Source organism: Aspergillus welwitschiae (assembly GCF_003344945.1).
Source record: "Aspergillus welwitschiae strain CBS 139.54b unplaced genomic scaffold BDQ94scaffold_1, whole genome shotgun sequence".
In the NCBI taxonomy this organism is placed as follows: domain Eukaryota; kingdom Fungi; phylum Ascomycota; class Eurotiomycetes; order Eurotiales; family Aspergillaceae; genus Aspergillus; species Aspergillus welwitschiae.
The window spans coordinates 1,019,077-1,040,559 of record NW_020798695.1 but is presented as its reverse complement, the minus strand read 5'-3'; the positions used below and the strand labels follow the sequence as shown (position 1 = coordinate 1,040,559).

At 50.9% G+C, this 21,483-nt stretch overlaps 8 protein-coding genes across 8 annotated transcripts; 2 read left to right on the top strand and 6 right to left on the bottom strand.

The window, feature by feature from the left end:
- Positions 1-20: 20 nt before the first annotated feature.
- Positions 21-3,537, top strand: BDQ94DRAFT_132926 (PA and RING finger domain protein). The gene is made up of 2 exons (XM_026764164.1): positions 21-2,775; positions 2,833-3,537. The coding sequence occupies exons 1-2, from the start codon at positions 497-499 to the stop codon at positions 3,188-3,190; spliced, it is 2,637 nt and encodes an 878-aa protein (XP_026632374.1). The 5' UTR covers positions 21-496; the 3' UTR covers positions 3,191-3,537.
- A 291-nt stretch (positions 3,538-3,828) lies between these two features.
- Positions 3,829-5,853, bottom strand: BDQ94DRAFT_132925 (leucine-rich repeat domain-containing protein). The gene is made up of 2 exons (XM_026764163.1): positions 4,969-5,853; positions 3,829-4,898 (listed from the first exon to the last, which is right to left on the bottom strand). Exons 1-2 carry the CDS (start codon positions 5,535-5,537, stop codon positions 3,962-3,964), a joined length of 1,506 nt encoding a protein of 501 aa, XP_026632373.1. The 5' UTR covers positions 5,538-5,853; the 3' UTR covers positions 3,829-3,961.
- A 274-nt stretch (positions 5,854-6,127) lies between these two features.
- Positions 6,128-7,276, bottom strand: BDQ94DRAFT_132923 (uncharacterized protein). Its single transcript, XM_026764162.1, has one exon. It carries the CDS (start codon positions 7,016-7,018, stop codon positions 6,596-6,598), a length of 423 nt encoding a protein of 140 aa, XP_026632372.1. The 5' UTR covers positions 7,019-7,276; the 3' UTR covers positions 6,128-6,595.
- BDQ94DRAFT_132922 (uncharacterized protein) lies at positions 7,277-8,057 on the bottom strand. The gene is made up of 2 exons (XM_026764161.1): positions 7,789-8,057; positions 7,277-7,683 (listed from the first exon to the last, which is right to left on the bottom strand). The coding sequence occupies exons 1-2, from the start codon at positions 8,050-8,052 to the stop codon at positions 7,630-7,632; spliced, it is 318 nt and encodes a 105-aa protein (XP_026632371.1). The 5' UTR covers positions 8,053-8,057; the 3' UTR covers positions 7,277-7,629.
- A 3,231-nt stretch (positions 8,058-11,288) lies between these two features.
- Positions 11,289-13,679, bottom strand: BDQ94DRAFT_132921 (MFS general substrate transporter). The gene is made up of 4 exons (XM_026764160.1): positions 13,196-13,679; positions 12,874-13,144; positions 12,430-12,772; positions 11,289-12,361 (listed from the first exon to the last, which is right to left on the bottom strand). Exons 1-4 carry the CDS (start codon positions 13,369-13,371, stop codon positions 11,430-11,432), a joined length of 1,722 nt encoding a protein of 573 aa, XP_026632370.1. The 5' UTR covers positions 13,372-13,679; the 3' UTR covers positions 11,289-11,429.
- Positions 13,680-16,341: 2,662 nt separating this feature from the next.
- On the bottom strand, positions 16,342-17,754 carry BDQ94DRAFT_165071 (uncharacterized protein; the record flags this gene model as incomplete). Its single annotated transcript, XM_026770195.1, has 1 exon — positions 16,342-17,754. One exon carries the CDS (start codon positions 17,752-17,754, stop codon positions 16,342-16,344), a length of 1,413 nt encoding a protein of 470 aa, XP_026632369.1.
- A 613-nt stretch (positions 17,755-18,367) lies between these two features.
- Positions 18,368-19,664, top strand: BDQ94DRAFT_4612 (uncharacterized protein). The gene has a single exon (XM_026775838.1). The coding sequence runs from the start codon at positions 18,846-18,848 to the stop codon at positions 19,539-19,541; it is 696 nt and encodes a 231-aa protein (XP_026632368.1). The 5' UTR covers positions 18,368-18,845; the 3' UTR covers positions 19,542-19,664.
- Positions 19,665-20,467: 803 nt separating this feature from the next.
- On the bottom strand, positions 20,468-21,187 carry BDQ94DRAFT_4593 (uncharacterized protein). Its single transcript, XM_026775834.1, has 4 exons — positions 21,055-21,187; positions 20,903-21,000; positions 20,732-20,848; positions 20,468-20,593 (listed from the first exon to the last, which is right to left on the bottom strand). Exons 1-4 carry the CDS (start codon positions 21,063-21,065, stop codon positions 20,580-20,582), a joined length of 240 nt encoding a protein of 79 aa, XP_026632367.1. The 5' UTR covers positions 21,066-21,187; the 3' UTR covers positions 20,468-20,579.
- Between the last annotated feature and the right edge of the window lie 296 nt (positions 21,188-21,483).

The following is a 21,483-nucleotide window of genomic DNA, read 5'->3' as shown; positions in this document are numbered from 1 at the left end:
CTGAGAGACACGGAGGGTCAGGAAAAGAGGCTGTGCTTGCGTGTCCGGCGACTCGCTCACAAGTTGATCATTCTTTTTTGCCTTTCTTTCCTCCTCCACATCATCCCATCATCCCATCCCCATCCCCATCTTCATCCCCTTCTCCCTACTTCCTCTACCGTCCATGTCCCTGCTCCTCTTCGCTCCCCGTCATCCTTGTCCGGTTGGCTTCTAAGTACCAGCCCGTCATTGCTTGACCACTAAACTACAGTACTACTTACTCGCTCTCCTTTCCATCTTGTTCCTTCGCGCCTACCCTCCTTTCCTTTCTCCCGTGCTCTCTCGATGAGTGTCCGTTGTGTTGCGCTTCATCGACCGTCTGATTGGTCCTAAGAACATCGCCCTGCTGCAAGAAACCCGCTGGTCCTGAGCGTTGATCTCCCTGGGCTTCTTTCCTTCCCGCCCCCCCAGCCAAGCAATATCTGTTCTATTGCATTTCCAGCACATCCTCTCAACTATGCGACCACCACGTTTGATTCTTGTCGTCTTCTGCCTCATCTTCCTCCCCATCATCCTCACGTTCTTTTCTGCTTTAACCTCCTCGCCTAGGGTGTCCACCCCCGATTCACTCGCTGGTCGAGCGACGGGACTACACGCTCTCTTCTCCTTCAACATCCCCTCATCCCTGTTCCCGCCGTCCGCCATCATCAGCCTTACCGATGACAACTCTACCTTTTTCCTGGCCCGACCTGCTGCGTTTGGCCCTCTGCTTCCGGACAAGGGACTCAGCGGCCAACTCTGGATTGGCAGTGGCTTTGGGGAACGAACAACCGCCGGAGCGGAAGGGGAGCTAGGATGCTCCGATATCCCGGGTTGGGGAGAGGGAGATGGTCCGAAGTCGGGCGGAGGTGCCGATAGTACAACTGGGAAGTCGGGGTCTACTCCTGGAAACGAGCCGACCGTGCCACAGAGCCATCGTCAAGCGATTCCCCAGCCGGATATCGACCTGCAGCATGACTCTGGTACCAGAGCGCCATCCCCGTTGACAAATGACGGCACCGATGACCATCTCCACCACCCGCTGCCCGAGTCACAAGTACCGGACTCAGGGGCCATGGAAAAGCACGGGGAGTTCTATTCGAACCGACAAGCGGCCCATGCTGATATCCAGTCATTGCAAGAAAGTGCTGAGATCAACGGCAAGGTCGTCCTACTGAGTAGGGGCGGCTGTGGCTTCTTGGAGAAGGTCAAGTGGGTCCAGCGGCGTGGAGGGATTGCTTTGATTGTGGGGGATGACACCCGAGGAGGAAGCCTCGTCACGATGTATGCACGGGGTGATACATCCAACGTGACGATCCCCGCCCTCTTCACCTCTCACACTACGGCACACCTGCTGTCATCCTTAGTCCCTCCGCAAGGGGAGGACTCGGGCGCAGACGATGGATCAGGAACACACACTAAAATATCCACTCACGGCAGTGCCGGGAAACAACGCATGGACGCCACGGCTACTACCTCTGCCACTGCGTCGCCAACTTCAAGTCACAAAGCAGTAGTTCACGATAGTGCGATGCCTCCGAAGCAGAAGCCTGGGCTCTTCCACGCTCTTCTGTCATTGTTCGGTCTCAGCAACCATGGTGGACCCGTCTGGTACCCACCAGAGGACAGTCGTCGCCCGCCAAGCAGCGGGAACATTAATTGGATTCTACTAGATCGCTGGGACGAACAGGAACCATCACAGGATGATACCGAGCGAAAGACCTCCCGAACGAAAACCGATGGCGTTTCCGAAGACCTCAAGAAATCAGGCACCTCGTCGAGCAGTACTGACGGTGATGGGTTCGTCATTGGAGTACAGGACTGGAGAGATCCAGACCTAGTAGTTCCGAAGGGCAGCGCCCTTCCGTCACCTACCAGCACCACCGACGCCGCCGGGAACAGGGTGCATACTGGTGTCAAGGGCTCGCACCCTACGCCTGCGACTTTAAAGGGTGGCAGCATCACTCCAGGAAGTGGCGAGTATCGCACCGTCGAGAAGTCCAGCGTTGAAAAAGAGTCGAAGGTGGAGGACTCAAGTCACAAGTCTGTGTATGATGTGAAACCAGGATCCTCTTCCCAGCGCAATGGTTGGTTTGCCAGGCATTTCTTCTGGGCAACGGACAAGCCAGGTCCGAGCCCAAGCTCCAGCGCCCATGGGCAGATTACTTCCGTAGACCAGAAGCTGCATGATGCGACAGCTCAGAACGGCCAGGGCGTGAATGCCGCCGAACACGACGGCTTGTGGGTCACACTCACGCCCACGAGCATGTCAACCAGCCCTTTCTTTGATACCCTCCTCGTCTTGGTCGTCAGCCCATTACTCACGCTGACCGTTGTTTACGTCCTGCTGTTGCTGCGGTCTCGTATCCGGCGTAGACGGTGGCGCGCTCCGAAGTCCCTCGTTGATCGCCTCCCTGTGCGAACTTATCATACCATTGCGAGATCGACCTCTTCCTCGGAAACGAGCTCGCCACGATCCGTTAGCCCTGGTCCAGTGTCGCCAACCTCGCCATTGTTGGGTGCGAAAAGCCGCTCAGGAGCCCAGTTGCCTGCTCGATCCCAGCAAGAGTCACATGTCTCGAATGCGAGTGCGTCCAGGATATCATCATCGAGGAAGGGCAAGTCGGGGTCCACTTTGTGGCGACGGAAGTACACTGGTCGGCAAGTGGAATGTGTTGTGTGCCTGGAGGAATATGTGGATGGGCAGAGCAGGGTGATGAGTTTGCCCTGCGGCCACGAGTTCCACGCGGAGTGCATGTAAGTCACAATGCTGGAGTCTGTTGTCAAGCATGTCCATACTAACGATACTCGCAGCACGCCTTGGCTGACGACCCGCCGGCGAACTTGTCCTATCTGCAAAGGCGACGTGGTTCGGTCAATGTCGCAGAACAAAGCGGCGGAGGCTTACGAGTCGGCAGAGCCGATGAACGAGGAAGAGCACCACCCTGACGCAGATTCTCAGCATAGTTCATCCTCAGCGCCGGTGCCGATCAGCGGAGTGAGCGAAGACGAGACCTCGGACCTTGAGCGGCATGCTGGCTCGGAAACAGGTCTTCTCGAGGGACAGGCATCCTCTGCACCACCGAGTTGGAGGAACTTTGCAGCACTGAGCTATTCTGCTCTTAGTGGTGATACGATCTGGCATCAGGCTCAGACGGACGGCAGCCGGTGAACTGCGTTGTCTTGCTTTATATTATTAACCGCCCCTGGTTCCTTTAGATGTATGTGATCGTGGAGGTGGGGGTATTCTGTCTTTGCAGCGTTTCCTTTTGTGAGCAGCATTAGCGATGTTTTGACACCGTCCTTGCTTGGTTGGCGTTTGATGGATTTTATGGAAGCCGTAGCGACATTGGCAGGAACAGTTTAGTTTCAGTTCTGCACTCACTTGTAATATTACCAGACCATAAGCCTCCGGGAATCACTTTTCCCACCGGTGCTTAGGACGTATTCATTTGCCTTGGACATGAATATTGAGCAAATCCCGAGACAAAGTTGGCACGTTCAACAGGTGATAGTCTACGACTGCGTTAGTCTGATACCGCGGGGTGTTTCAATATCACTTTCGCTGTCCAAGTAACTGGCATCGTTCCGAACCATCTTGACACACCTCGTAAGTAGTAAGTAGCAGATCAGACCCTTAAACAACTTTGAATGTGGGCACATGCCAGCATATCTACATCGGCTGGCCATCAACTCGGCCAATAACTCAAGTCCGACGGAACAATCAAGCCATGCAAATCGCTAAACTCCTTAGACATATACATCAAGTCATACACCGCCCCCCCCCCCTCTCCCCCCCGGGATACATTACAAACAGACACTCACTACTCTAGAACTTACACCCCTAATGAGAATATAATCATTTACATCCATCCATCCATCCATTTACATACATACCCACAACCAAACTTACTATACATACATTCCCGTCATGACATCAAAATCAAACAACCTCAGGCACACATCCCCAACTACACCCAACTCTCCTAAACGGCAACGGCCTCAACACTTCCCCAGATGCCCTAGGTCCCTTCAAGCCATTCTCATACGTACTGACATCCCACCACTCGATCCACTCTGTCCGCGCGAGCACAAAGCCCCGGTGACATGACGAGCAGTTCCTGCCCCCCGCGCTACGAATTTCTTTCGCTTGCCGGAGTAGGCGGGTCATCAGGGCCGGGAAATCTTCCATTTCTTCGTCTGTGATTAGGTCCGGGTATGTCGAGCGGGTGAATGCTAGGAGGGAGATTTCGCGGAGGGAGGGGACGCGGGAGATGCTGCTGGTGCTGCTGGTGTTTATTGTTTGGTGGTTGGTTTGTTCAGTAGGGATTTGGGAGGAGACTGGTACGCCTTCGGCGTTGTAGTATGTAACTGGGCCGGTAGCGACGTGTACAGGTGCCCATGCTTCCTCCGGAGGTGGGCCGTCATATGTTACTGATTTCAGTTGTGGTTCTTGGGTCTCTTGGTCGGTTGGAACGTGCCATTGGGCGATGGGCTGGTCTTCGATTTGGAGGAGGGGGTTCGGGCGGACGGTGAGGTGTTTGAGGTCGCCTTTGCGGATGAGGAAGAGGAGTTCCCAGGGGAGGGTGGGGAGGCGGTTCACGGAGATGTTTAGTTCCTGGAGGAGGGTGAGGGAACGGATTGCTGGGGGGATGGAGGAGAGTTTGTTGTAGCGGAGACTGAGGACGCGGAGGGAATCGAGGTCGAAGATTTCGCCGGGGACTTGGGTTAGGGCGTTGCCGGCGAGGAAGAGGCGGAGGAAGGGTTGGAGGGAGGTGTAGACGTCTTCGCTGATGGGGGGCTCTCTGATGGTTGGGAGTTTGGTGAGGTGTTGGAGGGGGAGGAGGAGGTTCGGGGGGATGAGGCGGAGGGTGAGGCCACTATACATGGATATAGATTAGATGCTGTTTCTGGATGATAGAGGGAGAGATGTAGGGGATTGGAATATACCTCAAATCAACACTATCCTCTCCCCTCTCAAGACAATCATTCACGATCCCCCGTGCGACTTGATGCTCGCGCGGTTCTTCCTCAACTTTCCTGAATCCTTGTTGTTGACTTTGAGTCTGCGGTGTCACCGTCTTTGAACCTCCATTCGCATGAGAGTTCAGCCAATCCTCTCCCAAATCCGCATCAGAAGGCAAGAACCCCGACCCCGGACCAGAGTCATAATCATCACTTCCCATCCACACACCGCTATCCACCAAGCGCTTCTCCTTAAAATCCGCCCGTTTGCGCTTCGCGTCCTTGTCCTTCACCATCTCTCCCCACCACGTGCCGCGGTACCGGCGCTTCCGACTAACAGGCGCATTATTGTAGTTCTCTAGTCCTGAGGCGGGGATATCGTCACTGGAGAAAAGCGCTGGATCACTGGAAGGTTGACTGGAGCGGTCGTCAATGAAGCGCGAGGGGAGACGGTGGTGGTGAGCAGGGCGAGTCGCGTGACGATTGTTATTGTTGTTGGAGGGGTCGCGATGGCGGATGCGCGGTGGTGGGGGGAGTGGGATTTCGTGGTCCATAGTTGTTATTTTGCACTTCCGTGCAAAATATGTGCGTAGGGGTATTCTTGATTGGGAGATGCTGTGTGACGCGATGCGATGCGAAGGGATGCAAAGGAAGTAAGGAGAGAATAGTATTGATGCGCTCAGTGGCTTTGGGATGGATCACCTCACTCGGATCATGACGTCCGGTGGAATGTCGATCGATCCGTCGGATGGGATGGATGGAAGAGTTCCGGAATGACGGGAGAACTCGAGGTCCAGAGGGAATGCTGAATTCTGATGGGCTGGAAGGGAGGGAATTGGTGTTGGTGCTAGACTAAGTTGTTTACGAGACGCGTCGCGGTGGAGCGGGGCGGTGATCCGCTTGATAACTTGACGGTGAACTGATTGATTGATTGATTGATAGCTACCCGAAGGACTCGGATCTGCTCGGTTCATTGCTCTGCTTTTCATACAATCTCTTTCAATCGTCGTATGTAGATCCATCTCTTGTATGTCTAGAACCTAAATCGAATTTACTATCTTTTGAACTCGTCGACTGCGGCACACATCTTCCATGGCAATCGCACCAAAAGTACCGCTCTTGACAGCTGAGAAAATAGGCATATCTTTAGAGAAACACGTCTGAAGCCTGCAGCTAGCAGGCAACTCATCAGGTGAAAAATATTATTGATTATCTACATATACTACCAGCATAAGGCACATCGGTTCACGCAATTGATTGGGTCGACCCTATACAAACACTATGCACAGCTTTCATCACGGCCGAACCCCGAAGCGAAGTCAAAAAGTAAAAAGGTAGAAATAAAGTCCATCCCAACTGTGGTTATTCACCAGCAGTCAAGCCATCAACTCGTCAAATCCGAAACATCATAAGGGGTATAATCAAGAAAGTATCCGTAGTAGATAGGCCCATTGTCGCGAGCACAGTCGATGACAATGTCCCGTGGAGAATCAATATAGGCGGTCGAAGCAGAGAATAAAGATGTGTGATAATTGAGTAACGGTCGAAACCATTCCTCGCAAGGTTCCAGCGCGTGAAGAGTATGCGACAAAGCTGGCAGCGCTGAATTGACTTAGAGCGCACCCAGGATCAGCGCCATAGATCCTGCAACCAGTACAGCGGGCATCTTGGCAACCATGCCGTCGGCTCCAGAAGTACCCACGGCAGGGGAAGTAGCAGCAGCAACTGAGGTGCCGGCGGGGGTGCTCGAGGTCACGGTGACCGAAGCAAAGGACGAGGAGGCAGGCGCAGAGGAGCTGACGGCGACAGAGCTGCTGGCGACCGGGCTGCTCGAGACCGCGCGGCTGCTCGGAGTGACGAATACCGAGGAGGTCGAAGGCGCCACGCTGCTAGGAGCAGTCACCGTGTCGACGTGGACCAGTGTCGCGGTGAGATAGTTGGTCACCGTCGAGGTACTGGTGGTGTCGGTCTCCGCAGCGACAAGCTGGGAGGCCATGAGGCAGAGGACAGAGGAGGCGAGAGTGCTGAACTTCATTGCGATGAGTTGCTGGTAATTCCGATTTGTTCAATTGAAAGATTTTCGGGCTGTGGATATGTATGTTTGTCGCAAATAGGCTCTGGCAGAGACTGCGCGAGTAGATCAAACGAGTGACGAAGAAGACGCAAAAGAGTGAGCGTCGAGAAGAGCAAAGGTAGCGAGGGTAAAGAACGTGGGGAGCGCTGCTCGAGTCAAAGGATTGTGAAACGATGCGATGTCTGAAGACGCGCCGAAGGGGGAAAAAGGAGGACGAGGGGGGGTCGACTAAATATGAGCCCCAGAGTGCCAGAGGGTCCCGTTTGGACCCAACCAGTCAAACTCGAACCCTCACGAGCGCTGCCCCGGAAAAATTGCTTGACGAGTCGCAAGGGGCACGTCTCGCCTGCCTATTGGCCTGGGGCACATTGAGAATGTGACCGGCCATTGTTCACGTCGACACGCCGTCAGTCGGTAAACAAATCACCCGGCCACGTTACTCGCCAGCGCATCCATTGTTGCGCTGGCGGCGCCTGGCTGAGGCCCGGTCGGTGTGTGCCTGACTCCTTTTCGAGCGACGATCGCCAGTGTGCGTTGCTTGGCCGAGAATACGCCCTGCTCTAGTGAACTCACTAACCGCAGCGGCGTGAGGAGCAGGACACTGGATTGGCTTCGGTTCCTGAGTTCTAGTGGTTGGTCAGCTGGAGTCGCCTGAAGATTTTTGATTTCTCCTCCACAACCGTTCGGCTGTGGCTCTTGGGAGCCGTGGTTGTCACCACGAGATGCCATGCCTTTGTCTCTCTTCGTTTCACACGCACCACGCTTCCGGTACTCCTCGCTGCCCCCTGGCCTGGGATACTAGTTTTGAGTCCATCTGAAACTCGAATGATTCGGGATTTAGCCGTCGATAGTCCGAGTTGGGAACTCGCAGCCAGTGCTGATTGATTCTCACAGAGAAGACCCCTGATGGGAGGGATGGCAGCGGATTCGGAAAGGAGAGCCGGCAGAAAGAGAGACAACTCCACTGGTTCGTTCCTGACTAGCGAACGCTGCATCCACTCACCATCCACTTGGTGGCCCCAATGACTCTCGCATTTCCTCCTCAACCGCTTCGCCAAACTCCGGCCTATCCCGCTAGTCCTCTCTAGTCCGGTGCAGGAACCAAGGGACCATTGTGCCCTTGCAGCCGCAATTAAACTCAATCGTGCGCATTTTTGAGCTGCGACTTCGCGCCATACGTATATGAACACTCTGGCCCCGGCTTCGATTGCTTGCTTCGTCTAAATGTCCGTCTTTCCGATGAGTTCTAGAGAAATCGGTGTGTGAGCTAATACTAGCATGTCTGTTTTTGTGAGGTGCATATGCCATATAGGGGGGTGCCGCGTCACCCCTTCAACTGTTATTATGAACAGCATTAATGAAAAATAAAAGTTTACTGAATACATTATTGGAGTACTTGCATGATAGTATCACCAAAACAACTCACAGTCCAGGCACCATTTCGGACAGCCCCTGATGCTGCACCGGTGAACAATACTAACACCGCCAACTTTGTCGCGCAAGAGACTGCTTATGAGAAGTCTGGGGCCCTCTAGCAGAAGTGCTTCCTGTGGAGATCACTGCTCGTAAAAGGGATCAGAGTTGCCAACAAGGGCCTTTGCCCGGTCGGCTATCCTTGGTGGCTGCTGATGCCAATGTGGGGGCCAAACAGTAACACTATATCAAAGGCCTTTAGTGATATCCCCTGCAGTGATAGAGCTATCTGGGAAACGATGACCCTGGCTTGTAAAGATGTTTTGGGCAATAGGCTCACTACCAACTTCAGGGTTGCTAGAATCTTGGGGTGGCATCCGGATTCAATTCCCAGGCTCATCTGCAAGGAAAAGCCCGGCTGATCGTAAGGCTGAGCGTTTCGATCTAGCCCCATTTTATGTGCTTATTGAGGGCGAATACTGTGCTGATCTGCTTTCCGCCTTGCTGAGCGCCAGCTGCTGGACCCTGAGTGTGGCCCTGTCTGCTGCTTTCGGCTTTTCTGCTGAAGAGCTATCGGTTAATGTCAGGGGCTTACAAGCAGTCCCGATGCTCATACAGACGGCTAAGTTGTCTCGCTGGTATATAGGCCGCTCTTGAGATCATTGACACAGCACCCGTCTTCATAGCTGTTGTATATATAGTAGTAACCATAGATGCAAGTGTTGGCCGTGAATGCATGCACTGTACAAGTAAATGACGCCGTATAGATGGCCACTAGTACGCTTGCGACTGTCAGCGCAGCAGCAACTAATTCCAGGCTCATTTGAATATAAGTGTCGTAAAGGTGGGTGGGAAGATGCGCCATGGAGCGGTCATTGACCCGGGTTCTCTTCAAGCCATGTTCTTGGGTCAAATTACCTGTATATTTTAACTGTGTGGGGTGGGAAACCTGCATCTTAATTCTCACAAACGCCTACAGCCATAGTCTCGAAATATTTGATGGAAATGGGCTATTTAGCGTCCAGCTCGTCATATATATTCAGAAGATCTTCATTGAAGGCGGGTCGAATCACATCACTGCACATGTTGAACCACGTGGCTCAAGAACTGTGCTCGTGTCCTATTACTAGTAGTCCTGTCATTTAGATGGGTAAGGAATAGTGATAATGAATCCGGGAGTTTGAGGGATGCTGTTCTTGATTTAATGCCTCCATTTCCAGCAAATATATGGTCCAAGCAGTAGGAGACATAAGGAAAGGGTGCACCTCGGTTGACACGAGTCAATGAGATGAGACTTTAGTAGGCCTGTGGACAGGCTCTAATGTTCGGTGCCAAGGTGAAGGCCCAATTGATCTTCCGAGCAGCATTAGATTCCCATTAAGGAACCCGAGACTCGAAACCAATGATGCGAAACAGTGGAAGTTTCTATTGAACGGTGTTTCCAACGCCAGAGAGCAAGTCACGTATTCTCATGGTATTGATCCTCCTCTGGACAGCGTTACGTACAGAATGAGTTTGATTCCATCAACAATGTTAGCAACTGGATTTAGATCATGCCTCTCTATAACTTCTATCAAAATGCTTTCCTTTTCTACATCATCGCCTCCAACAACCGTGTCATCATGTACCGGAACGAGATATTTAATCGCGCAATTTCCATCGCGATTACTGAGATCCATCCATCCCGACTATAGACCTGCTGCAACATCCACTGACCACAGTATTTCGCACCCTTAGTGCTTACCAACATCATCCGTCAATCCTTTGGTCAAGGCGCAGCCTTGCCCAAAAAGCACTCATGTGACTCCGCCTACAAGCGACGCATCATTCTTCACACCCCGCTAATTCAGCTCGTATCCAGGAACATGGAGCCATCTTAACATGGATATTCGCATATTCCAGACATCCTCCCCCTACAATGTCAAAAACCGCACCCAACCCGACTTTGGACCAACCGGGGCTCGAAGTCTCAGTTGCTGATGGTCTCATTGTGGACCACCGCCAGATACAACAACAAGGACTATATTACGCAGGGGATGGATCCGATGCACCAATACCAGTACTTGCAGAGCCGGGGGCGGGGCTCGATACAAAGCAAGAGACAAATGTGGGGGAAGGGAGCAGATCGGAGAGAAGGACACTATGTGGTCTTCGTCGGCGGTATTTCTTTCTTGGGATTATCGTCTCTCTGATTGTCATTGCTGCTGCTGTAGGAGGAGGTGTAGGGGGCTCTTTGGCTTCACGTAAGGATTCCAGGTAAGTAAGCGCTTTCTCTCCAGATCGTAATATCAATTATATGAGGAATTGATGATTATAACACCTTATTCACCAGCTCCTCCACTACGAACACATCGGCAACACCCACTACTACCACCACCTCAACTTCTACATCTACAAGTACCAACGAAGAATGTCCTGCATCGAACGGAACAACGATCACTGTCCAAGGCATAGTGTATACGCGGTTGTGTGGCATAGATCTATGCTCTTCGGCTAATGGCTGCACCGAGATGACCATATCGGATGACACATTGAAGGATTTTACAACAGAATCGCTGGTCAAATGCATTCAGCAATGCGAGTCGTATAATGATATAATAACAGGGTCTGAGTGTCAGGGTGTTAGTTGGGATGCGAATGCTCCGGCTAGATCGAACCATACCCATCGATGTTTCCTGAAGAATGCAACAAGTATACGAAAGTCGGCGCCGGATGGGTGGACGATAATGAGTGCGGTTCGGAATGCGTGATGTATGTTGAATGGAAGGATATCTATTGAGTAGAGTTGACTACATTAGACTCGATAGTAACGACTTCTATCAGCCCCAGTCACGCCCGTGTATTAATAGGTACTAACTAGCCTTAATATAGCAAGAACAACTTCGAAATTAACATCGCAGGCCAAGAGTTAACCCTTGACTTTAAGCACAAATATATACAAAACCCGTTACCAACCCATCTAGAACAGGACCTGCCTCACATCCTTATTATCCTTAATCTTAATATTCCTCATCATCAAAACCCAAGCAATCGACAACCCCATGACAGCAGTACCCGCAATCATCATATTGCGCTGACTCCAAGCATAAGCATTCTGAATCGCAATACGAGTCTCGGACCCAACCGGATAACTCAATTGCACATCCAACGACTCATAGATCTCCGCCCACTGATCCTTCGTCTCCGCCGGCAACAGCTCCCTCAGCTTTTGAGGAAGAGTGTTAGTCCAAATAGCACCAGAGACACTACTACCGACAGCACCACCCAGATTACCAAACGTGCTCAGCAATGCCAACATAGCAGCGTAGTCCTCATGTCTAGATGCCGCCAGGACAGCAACCTGCTCAATAAGAATCAAGGTACCGCCACCAACAGCCAAGAAGATCTGGCACATGCACATGTATCCAATGCTGAAGCCGGGCTGGCGGAAGTAGATCATCAAGCCGCTGGCCAGGAGGTAGAGCGGGACAGCCCACATAAGTAGCCACTTGAAGCGGCCGGTGACGCGGATCAGGTACCCGCAGCCGATCAGCCAGATAGGGTCCATGAGGTCGAAGATGGCGCTGATGTATCCGGCTTGGGTGAGACTGGTGTTGTAGACCACTTGCAGGAAGGAGGTGAAGTAGCTGGCCCAGCAGTAGTAGGAGACTTGGTAGGTTATGTCCAGGAGGCAGGCGCCGATGACGGTGCGGTTGGCGAGGAGGTGGTAGGGAATGAAGGGCTTGGGGGCTCCCCAGCGCTCGTAGGCGACGAAGCCGACGAGGACGAAGAAACCGACGATCATCATTGCGATGATCTTGGCGGATTTCCATTCGCCTTCGGTGTTTCCGGCGATGTTGAACGAGGTCAGGAAGAGGATGAGTCCGCCGATCATGAAGAGGATGCCGATGACTGGTTGAGGAAGAGCGTGTTAGTCGGGGGCGTTGGGGTAGTAGAGGGTTATTGGGAAGAAGACTCACTGTCAAACTCGATGATGTAGAACCAGGTGCTCTGCCACCAGGTACGGGTGCTTCGCGGCTTGTATTGCAGGCGACCCTCCTTGTCTGCCTTGCGCTTCGCCAGTTCCCAGGTTATGACCAGAGGCATTGCGACGATGGGAAGGATAATGCAGATGGTTCCGTAGGCCCAGCGCCAGTTGGTCTCGTGGAACTGGTTGGAGAGGGGAGAGCCGGCAAAGGCAGTGATAATGTAGGGAGAGGAGGTGAAGGCGTAGGCGATACCTCGATTGCGGAGCGAGGATGTATCGGAGGTCATCACGTCGACACAGAAGATGACACCGGTGAATCCGACGGTGTAGAATGCCTATTAGTGTCGCGGATTTAGTACGCTTGGGCATTCTTGAAGCATAGCAGATGAGACGATAAGAATGATCGATCTCGTATACACAGAGGGTAAAAACTCACCTGAGCAGCACAGTACGTGGCAATGTTGTTGCAGCCAGCCATCATAATCAGGCCCATGATAGCAATCAACACCATGATGCAGACACCCAATGTACGATCCCACAGGTTCAGTACCTTAGCAATAGGCATGACACAAGCAGCACCCATGACACTAGTAACGACAGTAATCACAGTGAGCAACGAGTGCTCAGAGAAATCACTGGTGATATACGCGGAAAGGTTCGCGGTCAAGCTGCTGTTCAATCCATTGACGAAATACAAGAGCCACATGCTATACACCGTTCAGCAGTCGCTCCAGAGGAACAGAAATCAAGCCACTCACGAAGCATAAGTGATAATCAGAGATTTCTTCGACCAAGAAGCAGTAACTGCTTCGGCGACACGAACACCATCCTGCTTATCCTGTTCATCCTCGACAGGCTGTTGAGGAGTATCGGGATCCAAAGAGATCGGATCCTCACTGACCCCGGTAGTGGTGGGAGGCTTGTCAGTGGCCATTTTTGAGGGGAGAAGCACAGCAATTATGCCCGAAGTGCTATATCATCAGTGGTAAGAGAAAGTTTCAAGAACTGATCGGCATCGAGGAAGGATATGCGCCATGTTATAAAGGCTTGACATGGGACGATGATTTCTTCGCCTCCCACGCACGTCCCACACCATCCCAAAGCTTTCCAAGTCCCAATTTCCTGAGCGGCCAACGCGAGAAGGAATTTGCGCTGGCTGTGGGTGCTGGTTCAGGCTTACAGTGGTAGTGGAACTCTAGGCAGTCTTGTCCTCTTGGCAAGCTGGCGACACCCCGTTCCACTTCGGATCAGATAATTCTCGCAGCTTGTCTCAGTGTGGTTCCATCAGGAGAACCTTCCCCAAAAGTTTTCCTGCAAAAACGGTTGATTTTGCCACATTTACATACATCTAGAACATTGCATCGAGCTCACCATGATTTCATGTAGTATGTTGTAGTAGTCTCCTAATGCTGGTGCAAGGGTCTGGTGTCCCTGCTCCACTTAGAGACTCCTCCCCTAATTTGTTTCCTGGCTCCTCATTGCACCATGACAACTTGTAGCCCCCACTGTTCCGTGAGTGCTGGTGGTCTGCTATTTTCCCGGGGGGCCCGAAAGGACCCGATTTCAACGCAAAGATCTTGTTATGGTTCCTAGTGACGGTGACAAGCGGGCCGTGATAACATCGAGACCCACGGACATGGCACTGATGATGGAAGATAAGATGGATAAGAGTTCAAGCTGGATTTGAGGGCAGAAAAAAAAAAGACCAAGGAAGATAAGTAGGCCTCCAATTTCGTTAATGCATGTCATCCGTGCAAGAAGACTGCAAAAATTCCACGAGAGGACATGATCATCATCACCACATAATGCTAGGGGTGAATATGGGCCAGCTCCTGCCCTTCCCCCTCCATCGGGAAAAACCCGGCCATTTTCCCGCAAGACAAAGACCGCACCAGCCGCACCAAAAACAAACCCTTCCAGCCTGTTTTAACGAGGGGCCCTGGTAAGGGAAAAGGTTCCAAAACAAGCCTAGTCAAGCCCGAAATATACTTGGCGGGTGCCACTAAACCTTATTGGCCGTATCTTATCTGATTTTGTATCGCACAATACCAGATCAAAACACACATCGTGAAACCCACTGCATGAAATCCCCAACATTACACCCACCCAAAGGTTCCTTCGGGCCATGCCTTATTTGGACTCTGAATAGGCCTAGGGTACTACTAATTACCACTGCTCCAGATAGTATCGTCTCCCCGCGGTTTATTTAAATGGCTGCCTAAATCTCTGCCCTGGGTTATCCCCACCTTGGAAATTTTCATACTTACCTCTCTCTTCCAGAGATTGATAACGCATGACTCACTCGTGACCTACAGCCAAGAAGTAAGCGAGGTGTGGATCATGTTGTGCGTAGGAGTGCGCTCTTGGCATGTCCTTGGCGGGTTGGAAGAGCTTTTCCGCCGTTAGCTGATACTGGGCATCAACTGGTGGAATGGGATTCTGTGGAAGACATACGTAGAGGTAGACGCTTCAACCAATAGTTCAGCAAAAGATCTTTATGTCTAGACATATACGAGCTGGGATGCTACGTAATGAACTTGAGTCATGGATAGTGAAATAGATTCTGCGCTTCCAGATATCGGACAAGCAGTAGCAGTAAATTGGAGGGCAGCTTCTGCGGAAAGAAAAGTTATAGAAGTACAACTAACAAAATTATTCTAGATTCATGTAGCAAGCATGCTTGTATTGTACACCAATATGAGCAGGACTGCATCGTTGGGCCGGCGACGTCCGTCCAATTGAACCTCGTGTGTAGCCCTCTCGTGGTACAGTGGAGCTACACCGGCTTTACCATGGCTCTTCGTTTCTGAACCCTGTCTGAATAAATGATACCTACTCTGACTTCCACAGGTAGAGGCGTCAATAATCTTGACCAAACGCGTTCGCTCTCTATTGCCGCGTCAGGGCAGCAAACAGTTTTCTACATTCAAGCCATTCAGCTCCGCGGTGGCCAAAATCATACCGTAGTCTTCACGCAGCCAATGGTTATCTCTAGAGACGGATAGCTTCCAGCCGTTCATAATGTAGTCAGCCTCACTACACTTCGCAAGCGCCAACCGCGCTATAAGAAATGGTACCTGAACAAGCCGTCCCAACACCAAACCTGTTATGGACCCCCGCAGACCCGGCTGAAGCAATGTTACTGGCCATGAATAACGAGACTAGTGTCTCTTCAAACGGTCTAGGGGGCTATTGCCAAAGGATTTGCTCCTCAGGGGATCTCCGATCTCGATATAAATCTGTCGTCAGCGCCGCTATCGGCGTTGTGTTGTGTATCCATATGTCCTGTGGCTGGAGGAAAGGGCCAAGGATGTGAGACGTAATCTTCGCACTTTAGTAGCGGTGTTCGATTTAGTGTAACAGATAGTAGTTTCTTGGACATTCTGACAATTTATGGGATGGCTTTTGTGATCATAATACGCATCGTTTAACATGAATAATGAGAGCGACTCGTTGAGCCCTCCTGACAAAGAAAAACAGGGGGAAGAGGGAGAGTAAGATCGGGGTCCTTAGTATCGTATCCACATATATGATGTACAAAATAACCGTTATTTGTAGGGACAATTGATTCTCTTCTTCTGACAGATTTTTCAAGACCAAAAATGTGACTATTTACTTATAGCTCTACAGACTAACTCGGTAATGGAGGCCCTCGTGCAGACTGACTACGTATGGACTGCTGAAACAGAGAAAGAAGTACTTTTACTACTACCTACCCATAAGGTGATGTTTACCTTTAGAGTAATAGTATTGATGTTGCTCCGAGTACGGCTTGTGCATGAACATATCCCTGGTATCGGAGCTAAGCCGGGTCTCATCGCCCAAAGAGATCAACAACTTCGTGGTACTTATTGGTATATAACGGTGCTGGCTTAGGTGCAAAAATGAACAAGAAAAGAACTTCCTAATTAGACAGCCCGCCTTCCTCCTTAGCCTTCAATTTTATCTGAACGAACTTATCCATCTCTTCTCTTTCTTCAGGTGTCAGAAGCTTGATCCGATCGTTCAGATCACCACCACCAAAGAACCTCCGATCAATCTTAGCCCAGTATATCATGCCGAATGCCCAGCTCTTTCTCGCGGCATAGTTGAGCCAGAAATCGCCACTTTGCCAGCGTCTCCACATGTGCTCCGAAAGCCGATCGGCCTCTTCTAGAGTCCCTCGGTCAATGGCTGCTTGCTCCTTATTCTTAAGCACTTTCAGGAACATCGGCAACACCTTCTCATATCTTGCCGTCCAATCATCCAAACCCGGTTTCCAGAGTTCTGGACGCTCGAGTAGCAACCAAAAGGGTGGACTGTGGGCGAATCCAGTAGGCGCCGCGTAGGTAAATTCCCAGTCCACCACGCCAGTCATCTGGTGATGGTCGTTCGCAAGGACGTTGCCGGGTCTAAGGTCATCACAGAACAATCTGAACGGGCCAGAGTCGTCCTGGAAAAGCTGATGTTCGCGAGTGATCTTGCGGAATAGACATCTTGCGATGTACTTGTTTCGGCAGTCTTCCGCAGAGTCGATAGCATCGTTTCGTTGGGAAGACAGATGGATCATGTGCATCTCAGCCAGTGCTCGGTAATAAGATGACGCTGTTTTGAACGTGCCCTGAGGAAGAAGGTCAGGCGAAACCCCGCCTAGTTGGACGAGCTCATTCATGTTGAAAGTGAGGGGACGATGCTTAACAATCCACGTATCATCGAATTCGTCATTTTCTTTGGCTTTTCCGATGCAGCCAATCTCCGCAAACGAATGCCTCGATACCTGGAGCACGATATCTGCCATCTGACCATAGATCCATTCAAGTCGCTCTTGTGAGACGTTTGGGTCTAAGATCGGTCTGTCGTCGCGTGACCGGCCCGGTATATTGAGGGCATCGATGAAGTCGCCTTCGTTGCTTATGTGCTTCATGATGATGAAGGGTCCAAGTTCTTTTGGACTCTCCTCTGTTATTCCATGGTGAAGGATGTGAGGTATGCGTAGATTTGTAAAATACTCCAGAAACTGCATCACTGCCACTTCGCGCTGGACTTTCTCTTCTGGGAACATAGTAGCACCCGGACATGGAAATCGAATGATGGCAGAGCCTCCATCTTTGAACAACATCCGTAGCCAAGCATTGAATGATCCTCGTTGGGGTGCAAAAAGCTCCTCGGGGACCCCTCCTCTATGCTTGTCGATGAATCGTCCTATCTCACGAAGAACGTCCGTTTCGAATATTTTATCTCTCCAAGGTTCGAATATTTCATCACATCGGGCCCATGCGACGTCGTCATAGTCCATGCATCTCTCGGCTACGATGCCAGCAGTTGAAGTTGCTGACATATTTGACAAGATAGAACAGAGAAAGCCTCTATCTGGCGCTGCAATTCTGTTTGTTTTCCCTCCAGCACGCCCAATCTTTTTCTAGGCGCGAATTTATGGAGGCAGTGATAGAAAGAGATGCGCAAAATCTTATAGGTTTCTGATCTTTGGAGAAGGGAAGGGGAGGAACAAAGGCGCTTGAATAAGGAGATCTACCAAGCCACCTTTGTTGATCACTTTGGCGCTGAACGCTGAATTGTCCTTTGGAGTGCCGGCGGACTCAACGGAGCCCGATCAGTCATCATTTGAATTCATAGATACATTTTTGACCAATTTTGAGCATTAGAAACTCATCCAATATTACATATTAACATATAAAGCTAACAGCTAGTATGAGTAAAGGTGGGATTTTATCCTACCTCTCACAGTAACTTATAGACACCCTATTAGTGGGGAAAATGGCGTTAATGGCTTTGGATAGTAATGTGACTAATGTGGGAAGTAGTACATTTCATGCCATACTGGTCGATTCGGAATACCTATGGCAAGTGATATAGGTATGGCCTGAATATTACGCCACATGCTAGCCAGAAGATGCCTCCCGCGTGTCAAATTGAAAGTTACTTAAAGGGGCTTTGAGGCGCTTGTAGGAGTTGGCCTGGCCGTCTTCGGCGTACGTATCTTGTCGTATTAATAATACGCCTTATGTAGAACTAACGAACTTCGATGCATACAAGACCGCATAGAGCACTTTAGATCATCTAGGTAGCTCTTATCAGGCTAATATAGCGTAGGCAGCATCTAGATAATCCGTGTTAGATACGCGATAAGCAAGACGCTAGTCCCGACCACTCAGCCGTCGGACTATCGTAGACCTAGCCAGCCTAGGGCTTACGCACGCTCTCCCTGGTTAATAGCGATTTGGGTTAGACATTTTTGATAGGAGCCAATTACTCTGCTGGGGACATCTGTCAACTTCAGCAGCAACTCCGTACAAGAATGCGACGACAGCCTCGTCGAAAATCATTCCGGTTCAACCACCACTCCTGCACCTCATTGACCTGTACCATACCTGAACAGTCACACAAGTTTAAAGTCGTCCAGCTAAGAAGATGGAGAACCAAGATACTTTCGAGTTGTACTCGTTCTGGTGTTCTTCATGCTGTCAGCGGATCATAATTTCTGCTCATCTCAAAGGCATCCCGCTCAAATTCAATTACGTCGACTTGAGCACAAGAGGGCACCATGACGCAAAATACAAAGATGAACTGAACCCAAGCGCTAGTGTGCCGACCCTGGTTGTGCATCACCCCGACGGCAACAAGACCGTCATCCGACAATCCATGACAATCCTAGAGTACTTTGAAGAAAGATTCCCGGATCAGAGTCCTCTGTTGCCACCTGTTTCTGCTTGGCAGGATCGCATCAAGGTACGCGACCTAGTCAACATCATCGCGATCGATGTCCAAGCGCCCACCAACTCCCGGATTGCCAAGCGCGTCAGGTCCGTGCGAGATAACGTGGAGGATCAGGTCGACTTCGTTAGGCAGGCTTTCACAGATGGCTTCCAGGCGTATGAAGCCCTGATCTCCGCAACAAGCAAGTATTCTTTCGGCGAGCAGGTGACATTGGCCGATGTTGTGTTGGTTCCCGCGGTCGATCAGGCACTGATGTACAAAATGGATCTTGAATTTGTGCCCAAACTCTTGAGAGTCTATCAGTCACTAAAAGAGTTAGAGGCTTTCAAGGCCGGAGATGAGAAAAACCAGGGTGATACCCCGGAGCAGTTCCGGGCCGCTTCCCAGTAGCTCTGGCCATTATGCGGGGTGTCCCAGTTGGTGGGTACTAAATACGTCTGCCGGGACACGTTTGTACATACCATATCTGTTCCATGAGAAGTTGATAGTCCCGTAAATTAACCTGACAAGTGCAAATCTTGAATAGATGATATGATGGATTATCAGAATGGAAGAATCGTGCTGATTGGGGCGCTATTGGCGCGACATAATGAATCTGACCTATCCAACTTGAAGCAAAGCTAACAAACAATATGCATGATTGTTACTTCTTGGCGTGTGCAACTCGAAGTGAGTGTTAACGTGGATCAAGCTGCAAGCTTGGCACATTTCAGACTCGACACGAGTCGATTGACACTTGGATATGAAGTTTGGCCCCTGCTGCTTGGCGCTTGAGATAAGATTCGTTTCCTTAGCAAGATGACCCGGTTATGTGTACGTCTCCACAAAGTGTGTTGTAAAGTGAGAAGGACTTCGGGCTTCCATGCAAGATGTAGATAGCATACCAACCATTTCCCTGTTATCTGTGGCTTCAGGTGTGCGGAATGTTGCTGTTGATATCGGGTTAAGTCGCACAAAATCTAGGCTGAAGGGCGACGGCAGGTAGAAGCATAGCCCTATAGTACTCCGTGTATCTCCTGCTCCGACATATGCCTGGTTTCACTGCTTGCATGGTGTTAGTATCTCAAGAGTTGATAGAGAACGTAAGCAACCGATATCAATGCAGTGAAATACATGCTGTTAGTGCTTATTCTCATCTACCAATTTTCCCTCTGGCGGTCTACTTTTGTGTAACCCGAGCTGCCATATGTAGATCGAAGTCGTAATCAGCACATGTGCTTCCGGACAGTGCTCAGACCACACACAATGGCATGAATTCGAGTTATGAAAATTTGCGACCCTCATGTTTGCCGCGCGGGGTAAAGAACGCTTGTTGTAGTAAGCCAGAGCCTCGCGCCTCGGAAAATCCACGGTTATCCCCCATTCAACTAGGATTCCGATCGCGAAAGTTTATGAGGTCGGTCGGCTATCTTGGCAAGTCGGTGGTGTCTATTCTGGCCCCTCTTCGGCAAAGGTGTGTTAGCATTATTCCCATATCTCATACCCGAAAATATGTCTTGACGAGGCCGAGAGGAAGGAGAATGGTGTGATGCGACCTGTAGAGGTTTCCAGAGTAGTGTAGAAGCAGATAGATCACTCACGTCTAGTCGAGTCGTCATACTTCGCAGTCGCCTTCTGACTCGTCTCCGGAAGTAAGTCAAGGTGCTGCAGGAAAGAGGCCATCTTGGACACGTGGGGCGTGTTGTTGTTGTTGTTGCCTGTTTAAGATCCTTGTGAGTACCATGGTTATCATGGGGTAAATACGCTCCAACCGAATGACCAGCAGAGTGGTTGAAGGCTTCTGGTAACTTGGTGAGGGAGCGATGCAGGTGAACATTGTGGCCGAACTGTTCTAGGAGGTATTGCGGCGCTAGCTATAATCAGCTTCACAATGTCAGCAATGCCATAATTATGAGCATGATACGCTGGAGTCATTGCAAGATTTTGCTCAAGATTATTTCTGTGTGTGTGTGTCCGTCAAATTCCGAAGCGCGGCCCCTGAAAGGTTACTTAGTAACGGTTCACGGGAGGCACATCCGGGGACTCGTCTGGCTCCGACCCGGCCAGTTCACTAAATGGGCAATACATCCTCGGCGATTGGCGGAGAAGGCAGGCTGCAGGGTGCTTGAAAAGCTTGCGCAGACCCCGGCACACCATCCGGTTGCATTGGAGGGGGTGAAATGCACCAGGAAAGCCAGGTCAGCATGAGGAACAGTGGGAGAGAGTGGGGATGGCTGGCTGTTAGAGAGCGGGTAAGGCTGAAGCACATCCCACTCGCTTTGCGGTACCGGATCCACTGCACGCGCTATTCACCCCCTAGGGCCCTCATTCTCTGTGCTGGTTTGTAGGAGAA

What these genes read in the sequence shown, in the direction of transcription:
- BDQ94DRAFT_132921 (XM_026764160.1), bottom strand. Translation starts at nt 13,371, where the DNA reads ATGGCCACTGACAAGCCTCCCACCACTACCGGGGTCAGTGAGGATCCG. An exon ending in CTGATTATCACTTATGCTTC is followed by an intron (nt 13,145 to 13,195) that starts GTGAGTGGCTTG and finishes AACGGTGTATAG; the next exon opens with CATGTGGCTCTTGTATTTCG. An exon ending in CTACATCATCGAGTTTGACA is followed by an intron (nt 12,362 to 12,429) that starts GTGAGTCTTCTT and finishes TTCCTCAACCAG; the next exon opens with TCATCGGCATCCTCTTCATG.
- BDQ94DRAFT_132922 (XM_026764161.1), bottom strand. Translation starts at nt 8,052, where the DNA reads ATGCAGCGTTCGCTAGTCAGGAACGAACCAGTGGAGTTGTCTCTCTTT. An exon ending in TGAAACGAAGAGAGACAAAG is followed by an intron (nt 7,684 to 7,788) that starts GCATGGCATCTC and finishes ACCAACCACTAG; the next exon opens with AACTCAGGAACCGAAGCCAA.
- BDQ94DRAFT_4612 (XM_026775838.1), top strand. Translation starts at nt 18,846, where the DNA reads ATGGAGAACCAAGATACTTTCGAGTTGTACTCGTTCTGGTGTTCTTCA.
- BDQ94DRAFT_132923 (XM_026764162.1), bottom strand. Translation starts at nt 7,018, where the DNA reads ATGAAGTTCAGCACTCTCGCCTCCTCTGTCCTCTGCCTCATGGCCTCC.
- BDQ94DRAFT_132925 (XM_026764163.1), bottom strand. Translation starts at nt 5,537, where the DNA reads ATGGACCACGAAATCCCACTCCCCCCACCACCGCGCATCCGCCATCGC. An exon ending in GAGGATAGTGTTGATTTGAG is followed by an intron (nt 4,899 to 4,968) that starts GTATATTCCAAT and finishes ATCCATGTATAG; the next exon opens with TGGCCTCACCCTCCGCCTCA.
- BDQ94DRAFT_132926 (XM_026764164.1), top strand. Translation starts at nt 497, where the DNA reads ATGCGACCACCACGTTTGATTCTTGTCGTCTTCTGCCTCATCTTCCTC. An exon ending in GAGTTCCACGCGGAGTGCAT is followed by an intron (nt 2,776 to 2,832) that starts GTAAGTCACAAT and finishes CGATACTCGCAG; the next exon opens with CACGCCTTGGCTGACGACCC.
- BDQ94DRAFT_4593 (XM_026775834.1), bottom strand. An exon ending in ACCACTCTGCTGGTCATTCG is followed by an intron (nt 20,849 to 20,902) that starts GTTGGAGCGTAT and finishes GATCTTAAACAG; the next exon opens with GCAACAACAACAACAACACG.